Source organism: Abramis brama (genome assembly GCF_963993115.1).
Source record: "Abramis brama genome assembly, chromosome: 14".
NCBI lineage: Eukaryota > Metazoa > Chordata > Actinopteri > Cypriniformes > Leuciscidae > Abramis > Abramis brama.
In genome coordinates this window covers 34,475,812-34,489,161 of record NC_139976.1, presented here as the reverse complement: position 1 = coordinate 34,489,161, position 13,350 = coordinate 34,475,812, and the positions used below count along the sequence as shown (strand labels likewise).

Here is a 13,350-nt window from a genome sequence, read left to right as displayed (position 1 = left end):
TTCTTGCACACTCAGGCTTTCTCAGAAGACGCTCTGAATCCGTTGTCCAATCAGTTATCATTCACATTTGAGGGTCTGCCACTTGCCAGACTGCAAAACATAAAGCCAATACTCCTGCCAACGATAAAGACCACCACAGACCACAGTGTAAGAGATGTTTGTTTTAAAGTAATGTAACATTAAAGGGAAAGCTCATCTAAAACTGAAACCTCTGTCATCATTTAGGCCTACTGCATGACTTTCTTTCTTCTGTCGAACACAAAAGTAGATATTTTGAAAAATGTCTTTGCTTGTCCATTCAATGAAAGTCAAAGAGGTTCAGTGTTGTTTTGGACCTTATTGACTTTAATAAGACAAGTTCAAACATTCTTCAAAATATCTTCTTTTAGGTGAGTAAATGATGACTTACAGAAAATCATTTTGAATGACACAAGGGTGAGTAAATGATGACAGAATTCTCTTTTTTGTTGTTGTTTTTTTTGGGGGGAGGAACTATCCAACTCATAGAATTATTTTTAACTGACTAGGTTCTTTTTCACATGTCTAAAGATATTAATTGCTAGTGCAATACAGTGATGCAGTTTTATATGATTTAAGAATGTACTGTATATGTAAATATCTCACCTCATTCCACAGCTGGAATTTGAGATAAACTGTGGACATGATGATATTTGTGTTGATGACCTCAGGATGGATTTCAATTTCTCTGGGTGAGCAAATATTTACAATTAGTTTTTCTGTATTAGATTAAAGATCAGCACACATGAATACGTGGAAACAGAGTACAAATTGAGGTACAATAATGATAAGTTATGGAATCATCCTTGTTAAACTGTGAGTATCTCTCTTTGGTTTCTGTGATTCAGATCTACAAACATAGAGGTTGGGATAATGCAGGAGATCAACGTGACAGTGTTTGTAGAGAACAGAGGAGAAAACTCATACAACACACACTTTACCCTCAATTACCCCTTTGGACTTTCCTACAGGAGAATCACATCTAAACAGGTGAGACCAGGATGATTTTATTAAAGAGACTCACAATTCATCTACAAATCAAGTACAATTTTACTGAAAGGCAGTTTTTTTAGGCAAGTGGAATGTTTATTGCCATTGAATTTTCTATGCTTTGGTTATTGAATGAATATTTACACATCATTTTCTGTATGAGCAGGGCAGAGTGGAGTGTGTGTCTCTGGATGCTGAGCGAGGAGTTCCACTGGGAGAAACCACCTGCCAGATCAGTAAACCCATCCTCAAGGGAAACACTCAGGTGAGCTCACTTTTCAAATCGTCCTGTGTGTTTTTCTGTTCAAGCACTCATCATTTCCTCTGTGTCCACTTCTAGGCTGTGTTTCATATTGCATACAGCATCGATAAAGAAAGCACCTTTGATGAAAGTGTGACATTCACCGCTAAGATCAACAGGTATTATATCATTTCTGGGGGTTGTTTGAGTGCACTCAAAGTGTACAAGAGCATCACTTAACCATGAGCTGTTATGTAGTTGCTCACATGAGAAACTGATAACTGAAAATGCTTCTACTTACCAAAACCCTCCATTACTTACAGTGGGAATGGCCAACACTCTCAAACCAGTGAACTTACCAGACAGAAAAGCATTGGTGTCAAATTTGCCATTTACATTGCCTTAATAAGGTTAGTGCCTTTTTAAAAGTCATTCTCAACTGGGTTTGCTTCAGCACCCAGATTTGACAGTGGACATAGTTTCCACTTGATGGCCAGTGTAAAATCTGTGGTTCTGAAGCAAAACATATATATAAATTGCAATTGCTTTTGCTTTAGAAAAATCATTAAGTTTTTGTAATGTTTTTTAAATATGTATCTTCTGCTCACAAGGCTGCATTTATTTGATCAAAACAACAGTAAAACAGTAATATTGTGAAATATTATTACAACTTAAAATAACTTTTCTTTATGTGAATACATTGATTATATACTGATTTACTGCTCAAGAAACATTGATGATAATCAGAAATGTTGAAAACACTTGTGCTACTTCTGATTGTATTCTTTAAAAAAAAGAGAAGTGAAAGCAGTGTAAGTCAGCAACTTCACTCAAAAGCCAGATGACATGCAGTGTTGATGAGAAAACCGGAAATATTGTTCAAACAGATCAATCTTATTAGACAACTTAAGGAATGAATGGCTGTCCCATAGTAAAGAGGTCCAAAATGTCTTTATTTGCATTTTATTTGCATGTCCATAAATCTTTTTCTTTTAATTGTATAAATTTAGCATTTATATAAATAACTTTCAGTTCTGAGAGCTAAAAACGTCATAAAATATTTAATAATATTACTCTTTCTTGATCAAATAAATGCAGCCTTGAGCATAAGAGACTTCTTTCAAGAACATTACAAAATCTACTTTTGACCAGTAGTGTACACACACACATGCACACACGCGCACAAACGCACACAACATTTCAATTGCCGTCTGACACATTTTCCCTTTATTTTAATAAGACATGAAGATTCAAGCCTCCACATTAATTTTACTGCACAGAAACCTGATATTGAAAGACCAGTCAAACAGATACTGAAGGTACTGTAATGACATTCACACACTTCCATGAACATAAAAATTAATTTAATAAACATTATCTGACCGATTTCTTATTCTCTATATCAATGTCTTTTCATGGCAAAAATTGAATTTTAATATCCTTCTCTCTTTCAGGTTGAAAATGACTTTAGAGAATTAAATTTCACAGTTTTCATCAGAGTACCAGTGCTTTTGGGAGATAAAATCATCTGGACTGACAAAAACCTACAGGCATGTATATATGAATGTGCTGAAAAATCCCATCTACTGTAGATTGATTCACATTTATCATATTACAAAACAACCAAACACTTGTGTATGTGCTTTTAGATTCCAGACTGTGTGAAACAGAGGGATGAACGGCCGCTTTTAACCGATTTTGTGGAAGTAATTAAAAAGGATCGTGTGTTGGTGAGTGTTTGAGTTTCATTCCCTGATCGAACAAAAACAAATCCATGAAATATATTTTCAGATTCTTTGTGCACTGACCCCATTGCTCCATCAGAACTGCTCTGTGGCGGTGTGTGCCGTGTTCAGCTGTGATGTCACTCTCACAAAGAATGAAAGGAAACTCTATAATATATTTGGCAATGTGAGCTCTGGATGGATTGAGCAGGTATCTGACTTTTAAAGCAATTCATATCACAGAACAGACCATATATATTCATAACTGTTTGATAATTTCTTATTGTCATGATCTGTGTCTCTCTCAGACTGGACTCAAGGCTGCAGTTTTTGAGTTGGTCAGTTCAGCGTCTCTGGATTATGACAAGAGCAAATACATTTTCTTTTCCTCTGATTCTCTACACACTGCACCGTCTGTCCAGGTGATGCATTTTACCTAAAATAAAATATAATAAAACATATTTTAAATAATATAGCAAAAATTAAACATAAAACATAAAAATATAACCTTTTAACCTACAAGGTTGTAATATGTGCTGTACATTTACATACAGTATACTACAGTAGATCTTACGTTTTTCAGTCCATGCATATCTAGAAAACCTTGCATGTTTCAGGCCTTAATGATATTATGCTTATAAATATGTGAAGGTTGTCACAGGTAATATTGTATTTATCAATGTGTCTGTAGATTAACACTCAAGTGGAGGTGTATGGGGAGGTGAACCTGACCAAAGAGATCATTGGAGGAGTAATAGGAGGACTGCTGCTACTGGCTCTCATCACAGCGGCACTCTATAAGGTGTGTATATGTTCAACTTTGAACTTTTCTTTTTCAGCTGTCTAACTTGGGTTTACTTATTCAAAGTTGTAATGCATATATATGCCTTAATTATCATTTCCTTTCAGGCTGGATTCTTTAAAAGCCAGTACAAGCAGTTGCTAGAAAACGCAGAACAAAGTGATGAAGATGGGCCAACCACTGAAAAATTAGGTTAACAATAATAACCAACCACTCTAGATCAACCACAATAGTGGTGTATTAATGTTCACAGACCAAATAGTTTACGTTTAAAAAAAAAAAGTCTCTACATTCAAGCTGTTTATCAACATATTTTTTTCATACTGTATGAAAGTAAAAGTTTATGAAAGTAAAATGAATATATTTTGTTTGAAAACATTTCAGAGTAATATTGATGTTTTAGTGTTTTGTTAGAAAAAGAATATGTAGGTTTCATACATTTAGACTGTTTTGAGCAGTCATGAGTTATACGTTTCAAATGAATTTAATTAAATCCATTGAAGTCAATGGAGTTCATACTGGTAATTCTCATCATATGTTCTTATAGATTTCATCTAATGATATATTCAAATAAAATTTCTCATGAATATTGATAAAAATATATATTTTCTTGCATTACTGGTTTTTGCTGTTGTTCTTGAAAAATTAGAAATTTCAAAGAATCTCATTAATTTATAAAAGTGGGTAAATGAAGTAATAGCATGGTAAAAACATGGTAACAGTCAAAACGTTTGTGCATTCCTCATTCCAGTTCTAGGTCTTTCCTAGAACTGATAGGAAAACGTAGGATTTAACCTGAATGTTTAGGTAACTAAAGTTCCCTTTCGTGGTCACTATGAGTTACGTTGTGACGACGAATGGAGTTTCGCTTAGAAAGCCTCTCACCTTCGAGAATTAGAAAACGAGCCAATGGCAATGAAATGCCTTGGAAATGCCTCTCACAAAAAGAGCTTTCACGCGGCACGTCTTTTTAAAGATGTCTCGCCCGTGCACTTCTGGTTGCGGTCGGACTGTATCTGATTCTGATGGGTACAATCACTGCTTTGTGTGTTTGGGCATTGATCACACTAAAGCAGCGTTTGTGGATGACTCATGTTCTCATTGACCATCGCAACACTACGGTCGAGACTCAATGACCTCGTCAGAGGGAGAGTCCCCTCATCCACACCCCGATCTACCGCCTCCACAAGAGGTCGTACTTCGGCTGGTGGCCAGGGTGACCTGAAGGTGACGGTGTGGAACAAAGCGCCGACGATTGCTCCTCTGCCCACACCCCCCTCTCCTGTGTTGCTACCCACGAGCGTTCAGACTGAAACCACGGGACCATCTTAAGGCGTACCGCGTGTTTCTTTCGGCACTCCAGATGATGATGCTATGTCTATCGCAGCATCACAAGGTGGGCAGGAGTCATCGGGAAGTGAAGATTCGGCTGTGCTGCCGCCTTCAGGTGTGCCAGCATTGTCCGAGTCTGATCTTGAATTGACAGCCATGCTTTCCCGGGCCGGCTGGATGATTGGTTTTTGGGTGCGGCCACTGATCCCTGTCAGCGTCCAACCCCAATACCATTCTTCCCGGAAGTGCATGAGGAGGTCACGAGGTCCTGGAAGGCACCCCTGTCTTCCCGTGATCGTTCGGCGACCTTCTCCGCCTTTCCTCCCCTCGACGGGGCCGCTGCAAAAGGGTACACTGGGGTTCCCATGGTTGAGCGCTCTGTTGCGATGCAGCTGTGTCCGCAGAGCGCTTCCTCTCATAGTGACCCTAAACACCCCTCCAAAGCCTGTAGGTTTTTCTCCACTCTCGTGGCGAAATCCTATAGAGCCGCGAGGCAACCAGCCGCCTCTCTGCAAGCCATGGCCATTCTGCAGGTCTACCAGGCCCAGATGCTCAGGGACATGCATGAGGGTAGGACTGACCCAGGGTTCTGTGATGAGCCCCAGCCCTCTCTGGCCCCGTGCCCCGCTAAACACCAGGCTAAACTGCGCCCCTGAGACGGGCTGTTTAGAGATGGCGGTGAGTTATTTTCAGGAGATGTTAGCAGGGCCACTCCTTCCCCCGGTGGAAAGAATCTTTTGTTCTCCACTCCCTGCTGCTTGCCCCATGGCGGGCAGCACCCTAATGTGGTTAAAGAAAGAACTGACACACCCATCTCTGAGCACACAGAGTTCTCAGATGTGACAGTGTGTGCCACTCACGAGCCTCGCCACTCTCGTCCCCCTCTGTCGCTAGACCCCTGGCAGAGCAGGCCCCCGTGGAACTCTGGTTCTTTCCTGGTCTCCTCTGTCAGGACGCAGCAAATGACCATGCCCCCTCACCGGGTCGCTACATCGCCCACGTCCGGGCCGGTCATTCCGCTTCGCTGCCCCACCGAGGGTACGTCTGTGGTTCCCAACTGGTTCAGTTCTTGGGATTCTGGCTAGAGCTTCCCAACCTGTCCCGCTGGGTCGACGCGTGCAGAGAACATTTACTGAAGCGATCAAGCCGCTCCAAACTATTAAACTAATTATTGTTACCATTTTATACATCTACATTTGAGCAAATATCCAAAAATACAGATATCCAAAGATATCCAAAAACACAGTATTTAACAGTAAACACGGTTCTAAACAACAGCCTTGGCACTGCTCTGTCCAGTACGCGCCCTCCGTGCTTACGTAGACAGAACGCAGTGTTTCAGGACCTCAGACCAGCTCTTTGTCTGTTATGGTGGGAAGCTGAAGGGAAAGGCTCTCTCCAAGCAACAGTTGTCTCACTGGATAGTGGACGCCATTGCTTTGGCATACCAGCAGCAAGGTTGACCGTGCCCCCTTGGTGTGAAGGCTCACTCCACCCGGAGCGTGGCTTCCTCTTGGGCTCAAGCGTACGGCGCCTCGCTAACAGACATCTGCAGAGCTGCTGGCTTGGCGACACACAAAACGTTCGCGAGATTTTACAATCTCCGAGTGGAGCCAGTGTCCTCTCATGTTCTCGCTTCAACCAGCCGGTACTAGGATCTGCTCAGGTGTCTTCGTTTGCTCACCATTCCACTCAGCGGACTGGATACGTGCGATATTCTCTTCAGGTGAGCCTCCCCGAGAAGCCCTGAGTTCCTCCAGCGCTGTTGACGTCAGCGCCAGAGTTATGTCACCGGCAGCTTTCGAGTTGGCTAGGTGCCTCCATGTGCACAGTTCCCCCTCTGGGCGACCCCCACATGTTTATGTCCACTGTAAGCCTCACTGAGCATGTGTCTTTCCCTTGGCAAGTCACATTGCCACCCCTGGGGTTGAAACATTCCACCCTGCGGGCTGGACACCCCAGTGTTCTCCATATGCAGCCTGCTCGCAGGTCATATGTGTATTCTGTAAGTCCTCCCTTCGGGCAGGCATTGTGTTGCATATTTCCACTGAGATATGCTTCCCAGTGTACCTTGGTATTCCTGTGTTAAGTAGGAGATCTTCGTCCGTGCTAGTCTCACGACAGGGAGCTCAGACTTAAGCAGGGCACTGGAAGACAGCCGAGGTGGCGTGATTAGACTGGGAACCCCATTCGTCATCACTGACATAACTCGTAGTGACCACGAAAGGGAACATCTCAGTTGCGTATGTAACCCTACTCAGGGAACGGAGATGTTACGTCTCCCTGACACTTCCGCTGTACCACTGGAAACGCCTGAGTTCAGTCTCGGCTCCTCAGCGAGAAAACATAACTGCATGTTGCCAGCGTACTTTCTTATATACCCACGAGGTGGGGCGGAGTTACGCTATGCAAATTCTGCAGACCCAAGGCATTTCATTGCCATTGGCTCGTTTTCTAATTCTCTAAGGTGAGAGGCTTTCTAAGCGAAACCCCATTTGTCGTCACGACGTAACGTCTCCGTTCCCTACTCAGGGAAAGAGGGTTACATACGTAACCGAGACGTAGCTTTCAACATCATCAGTGATAAAAGGAAAGATTCTCAAAGCCTTTAAAGCAGGCAAAGTTATTTATTAAGTTACATGTTTTAATATACAGACAGTAGAATGGAACAACATACTGTATAGAAAACTTAGTTATAACAAATAATGCACTGTTGTGCATTTGAGGCCGTAAAAGCCTTTCTCATAGTATGAGGTTATGCACCGGTGTGCGGGAGTATAGCAGGGTTAAAGGACAATTCCGGTGAAAAATGAACCTAGGGGTAATTAACACATGGTTACCGAGTTGATCGTTCCCTGGGATGAGTCGAGCCACGAACGCCGTGCTACGTTAGATTTCACAAACGTAATTCCTATCGACCAGCTCACTTAGCACGGCGTTCGTGACTCGATTAGTCGAGACTGTTTTCCAAGATGACTCCAGCCTGTAAATGCGTAATGTACTGTCTTTATAACGTATCTTCTTATTAAACTGTCTGTAGGCTACACTTACAAAGTTCTCAATGCTTTGTTTTGCATGTAGGGACCCTCATTATGCTACCGTGTTAGTGTGAGGCTATTTTGAGCCTTGTTAGTGGTATTAACTAGCGATTTACTTTTACTTACTCTGTGCCCCATATACTTGCGTTATAAGCTAATCTGTTTTTAGAGATAAAACTCTTTACATTAGATTTTCATGAAAACGCATCCCAGGGAACGATCGACTCGGTAACCATTTGTTAATTACCCCTAGGTTCATTTTTCACTGGAATTGTCCTTTAAAGCCTTTCTCCCAGATCAACAGTTACCTTTCCTTCTTATCCCCTGAGCAAAGCATTGTTAAACATGAGTGGAATGCTAACACCAAACCCAACGACAGGAAACCAAAAGATGAGGCAAATGGGTAGTGATCAAGAGGGAGAGAAGAACATTAACATATTCTCCTCAATGCATGTTTAAGCAATAGTACCTAGATTGTACATTAGGATACTTTAATATCTCTATTAAGTTTACCCGTTCAGTTCAGTTTATAGGCTGTCAGATGAGACCAAACATGGCATAGTTACATATTAGAACACACTAGTAAATAAACAGTATGTAGTTGCCTGTGAAGCAAATGGTACAGATGTGTCATTGAGGTGCAAACGACTCTGTCTCTCCAGACAGAACCTTCCTGTGCCTGGAGTGTCCCAATGGTTCTCAATCAGCTTATTGATGAAATCCCTTGCACTAGATAGGCATTAGCATACTGTGATGATGAAGGCCATTGTGCCACAATTAATTCACATGTACACCTTTAAAAGGATTTCTGAAGTATTAGGGCAGTAAAGAGTTCTGCCCATATTCGATCAGCCCTACACGTTCCACCGGGTCCAAACAGACCCTGGAGTACAAAAGGTGTATACAGTTTTTTTTAATGCATTAGGAGGATCAACCTCCTATTGCAATCAGGTCCGCCTCGACCCGGAAGAGATACGTAAAATGTAAGAGATATAACCATTTAAACTAAATTGTTACACCTTATGCTTTATAGGGTCAGCTTTGACCCGAAAATGAAGAGTGGCTTTACACATGACATTACTTTTCTCTTCAGAATCACTTGATAATTACAAATAGTTGTCTTGGATCAGGGTAAATATTCACTTAATCTTCAACAATATTATTGATTTGACTGCACTGTCACTAATGGATGAAAACTCAACTTAGCCGGATGATGACATCACTGTTTTCCTCAGAGCTGCCTTATGGCTGAACTGAATTCATTTCATAATTGATGAACTTCACACAGTTATTGAACTGAAATAAATCAACACTGAACTGATTGATTTCAACTGAATAATAACTGCTTATTATTATCTTTTTAGAGCTGGTTTATAGCAGAGTTGAGAGTTCTGTATTGTATAAAGTGCTATATAAATAAAGGTGAAATTACTTGAGGGTTGGATCTTAACTCTGCAGGTAGGTCTCAGGAACAGGATTGGGCACCCCTATTGTATGTGTATGCATGCAAATATTATTGATATTCTTGGACGATGATCATACATTTTCTATTAACACTGTATCTTTAGAGTCGGCTGTGGGTGGGTTTTTGCTTTACGGGTTTAGAAGAAAATCACATACAGTGAGGAAAATAAGTATTTGAACACCCTGCTATTTTGCAAGTTCTCCCACTTGGAAATCATGGAGAGGTCTGAAATTGTCATCGTAGGTGCATGTCCACTGTGAGAGACATAATCTAAAAAAAATAATCCAGAAATCACAATATATGATTTTTTAACTATTTATTTGTATGATACAGCTGCAAATAAGTATTTGAACACCTGTCTATCAGCTAGAATTCTGACCCTCAAAGACCTGTTAGTCTGCCTTTAAAATGTCCACCTCCACTCCATTTATTATCCTAAATTAGATGCACCTGTTTGAGGTCGTTAGCTGCATAAAGACACCTGTCCACCCCATACAATCAGTAAGAATCCAGCTACTAACATGGCCAAGACCAAAGAGCTGTCCAAAGACACTAGAGACAAAATTGTACACCTCCACAAGGCTGGAAAGGGCTACGGGGAAATTGCCAAGCAGCTTGGTGAAAAAAGGTCCACTGTTGGAGCAATCATTAGAAAATGGAAGAAGCTAAACATGACTGTCAATCTCCCTCGGACTGGGGCTCCATGCAAGATCTCACCTCGTGGGGTCTCAATGATCCTAAGAAAGGTGAGAAATCAGCCCAGAACTACACGGGAGGAGCTGGTCAATGACCTGAAAAGAGCTGGGACCACCGTTTCCAAGGTTACTGTTGGTAATACACTAAGACGTCATGGTTTGAAATCATGCATGGGACGGAAGGTTCCCCTGCTTAAACCAGCACATGTCAAGGCCCGTCTTAAGTTTGCCAATGACCATTTGGATGATCCAGAGGAGTCATGGGAGAAAGTCATGTGGTCAGATGAGACCAAAATAGAACTTTTTGGTCATAATTCCACTAAACGTGTTTGGAGGAAGAAGAATGATGAGTACCATCCCAAGAACACCATCCCTACTGTGAAGCATGGGGGTGGTAGCATCATGCTTTGGGGGTGTTTTTCTGCACATGGGACAGGGCGACTGCACTGTATTAAGGAGAGGATGACCGGGGCCATGTATTGCAAGATTTTGGGGAACAACCTCCTTCCCTCAGTTAGAGCATTGAAGATGGGTCGAGGCTGGGTCTTCCAACATGACAATGACCCGAAGCACACAGCCAGGATAACCAAGGAGTGGCTCTGTAAGAAGCATATCAAGGTTCTGGCGTGGCCTAGCCAGTCTCCAGACCTAAACCCAATAGAGAATCTTTGGAGGGAGCTCAAACTCCGTGTTTCTCAGCAACATCCCAGAAACCTGACTGATCTAGAGAAGATCTGTGTGGAGGAGTGGGCCAAAATCCCTCCTGCAGTGTGTGCAAACCTGGTGAAAAACTACAGGAAACGTTTGACCTCTGTAATTGCAAACAAAGGCTACTGTACCAAATATTAACATTGATTTTCTCAGGTGTTCAAATACTTATTTGCAGCTGTATCATACAAATAAATAGTTAAAAAATCATACATTGTCATTTCTGGATTTTTTTTTTTAGATTATGTCTCTCACAGTGGACATGCACCTACGATGACAATTTCAGACCCCTCCATGATTTCTAAGTGGGAGAACTTGCAAAATAGCAGGGTGTTCAAATACTTATTTTCCTCACTGTATATGGGCTCCACTTTTCAGTAGTCTTTTACCTATTACTGGAACATCAACATCCCAGGAAGTGTGAGGGGAACTATTTGAAATGAGAAGTGAAAGCAGAGCAAGTCAGCAACTTCACTCAAAAGCCAGACAGCATGCATTGTGTTAAGGAAGAGACTGAAATATAGCTCAAACAGATCAATCTCTTTAGACAACTTGTTAAATTAATGGCTATCCCACAGTAAATGAATCCAACATTTCTTTTGCATTTAGTTATTTTTTGGCAATTATTATATGAATATAAATATTTTGAAACTTCTGAGATCTTCCTCACGATCCTGTTAGAAAGTTTTTTCAAAAAGGAAATAATGCCCATTATAGGCAGTATACCACCATAACCACAATGAATTTATTATTTCTAAAATGTATTACACATATTTATTGTACACACCCTTTAAAAAAAAAAAAAAAAAACCAATGACAGGATACAGAAGGAAGTCAGTTTGACATTACAGCACTTCCTTAAAAAATACAAAAAACACTTAATCAACTGAAATGACATTGATCCTACTGTCCATATGGAAAGTTGACTATTTTGACTATTTCCTTTGGAAAAAGATTTAAAAAGAAAAAGATTTAAAAGGTGTAAAGATATAATAAACAAATAGAATAGGAAAATGGATTGGGAAAAGTGAGTTAGGGTTAGTGTTAGGTTAAGTTGCTACATCAATATCCAGTAAAACATATTTTTGTGATTTGTGAAACAACTTGCATCCATTTACAATTTTATTATTATTATTTAGAACTATTTAAGCCAAGGAATAATTAAAATTATGAAAGAATGATCGAGAAAACAACAAAATATTGTAAGATCAAAACTCTTTACATCAGTGTAATTGACTGTCAGTGAGCACAAACCCCATTTACATTATCATCACTTTGTTGTCTATTTTTGTACATACACTCCCGTTTAATATTTTGGGGTTAATATGATACAGTAATTTTGAGAAATCTTATTAGAATTTAAAATAACTGCTTTCTATTTTTATGTCTTTTAAAATGTAATTTATTCCTGTGACGCAGAGCTGAATTTCCTGCATCATTACTCCAGTCTTCAGTGTCGCATGATCCTTCAGAAATCATTCTAATATGCTGATTTTCTGCTCAAGAAACAGATTAATTAAACAGCATTTATTTTAACTAGATTTTTTAAACATTATAAATGTCTTTACTATTACTTTTGATACATTCTTACTTAATAAAATGTAATTTCTCTCTACATATAAAACAAGAAGGGTATTGCTTTAAGCAACAGAAAATATGATAACAAAGAATTTTGTGAAAGAGGTGTTGCAGAAGATGGGATTTTAGATTCAGTTTCTATTGATGAGGAAAGAGGAAGAGGAGGAAGACCAGGGCAGGTGTAACTGTTGTCAGAATCTGTTCCAGCGGAGGTAAACTGCACAAAACCTGGAGGATCGCTGCACATAAAGGAGGTGATCCATTCCTGATAGCGGGATACTCTGGTACACCAGGATATTCTGGTCGAGCACAGCCAATCCCAAAGCTAACGACACCGGAGTGGACCCATAAAGAGCTCTGCCTGCTCACCATCGGACCTCCTGAATCCCCCTGAAAATACAAATCAATGCAATCATTGTAGTAAGAGACATACAATGCTGGTCAAGAGTTTGGGGTCAGTAAGTGATGCATTTAAAGAAATTATTTCTATTTCAAATAAATTTGTTCTTTTGAACTTTCAATTCATCAAAGAATCTTTAAAAATGTGTCATGTATCATGTAAAATGTATCAAATATATGGCAGACAGCTCTCTAATTTTTTCTGGTTTTGTCCAGAACTGTTTAATTTGTATTTATTTAATTTGAAATTGTATACTAAAATAAATAATATATGTATTTGCCAGAGATGTAAGATGTATTAAAAAAAAAAAATCTCTAAATATAAAACTCTGTCATGATTCCTGTCTTGTGTTCCCCTTG

The 13,350-nt window shown here is 40.2% G+C and overlaps 1 protein-coding gene across 3 annotated transcripts in view; it reads left to right on the top strand.

The window, feature by feature from the left end:
• LOC311096683 (integrin alpha-X-like) overlaps positions 1-13,350 on the top strand; it is a gene marked incomplete at its 3' end in the record, with an annotated part of 55,364 nt that overhangs the window by 12,842 nt on the left and 29,172 nt on the right. For 2 of the 3 annotated variants that reach the window (XM_084135988.1, XM_084135986.1), the window contains 13 exons: positions 16-147; positions 637-710; positions 867-1,008; positions 1,175-1,273; positions 1,349-1,428; positions 1,573-1,659; positions 2,490-2,568; positions 2,704-2,799; positions 2,899-2,979; positions 3,074-3,184; positions 3,282-3,395; positions 3,665-3,775; positions 3,883-4,393. In XM_084135988.1, coding sequence (XP_083992114.1) covers positions 16-147; positions 637-710; positions 867-1,008; positions 1,175-1,273; positions 1,349-1,428; positions 1,573-1,659; positions 2,490-2,568; positions 2,704-2,799; positions 2,899-2,979; positions 3,074-3,184; positions 3,282-3,395; positions 3,665-3,775; positions 3,883-3,972 — 1,296 coding nt within the window. Of the gene's footprint in view, positions 1-15; positions 148-636; positions 711-866; positions 1,009-1,174; positions 1,274-1,348; positions 1,429-1,572; positions 1,660-2,489; positions 2,569-2,703; positions 2,800-2,898; positions 2,980-3,073; positions 3,185-3,281; positions 3,396-3,664; positions 3,776-3,882; positions 4,394-13,350 lie in introns of those variants that run through there. The other variant, XM_084135987.1, reaches the window with a different exon arrangement.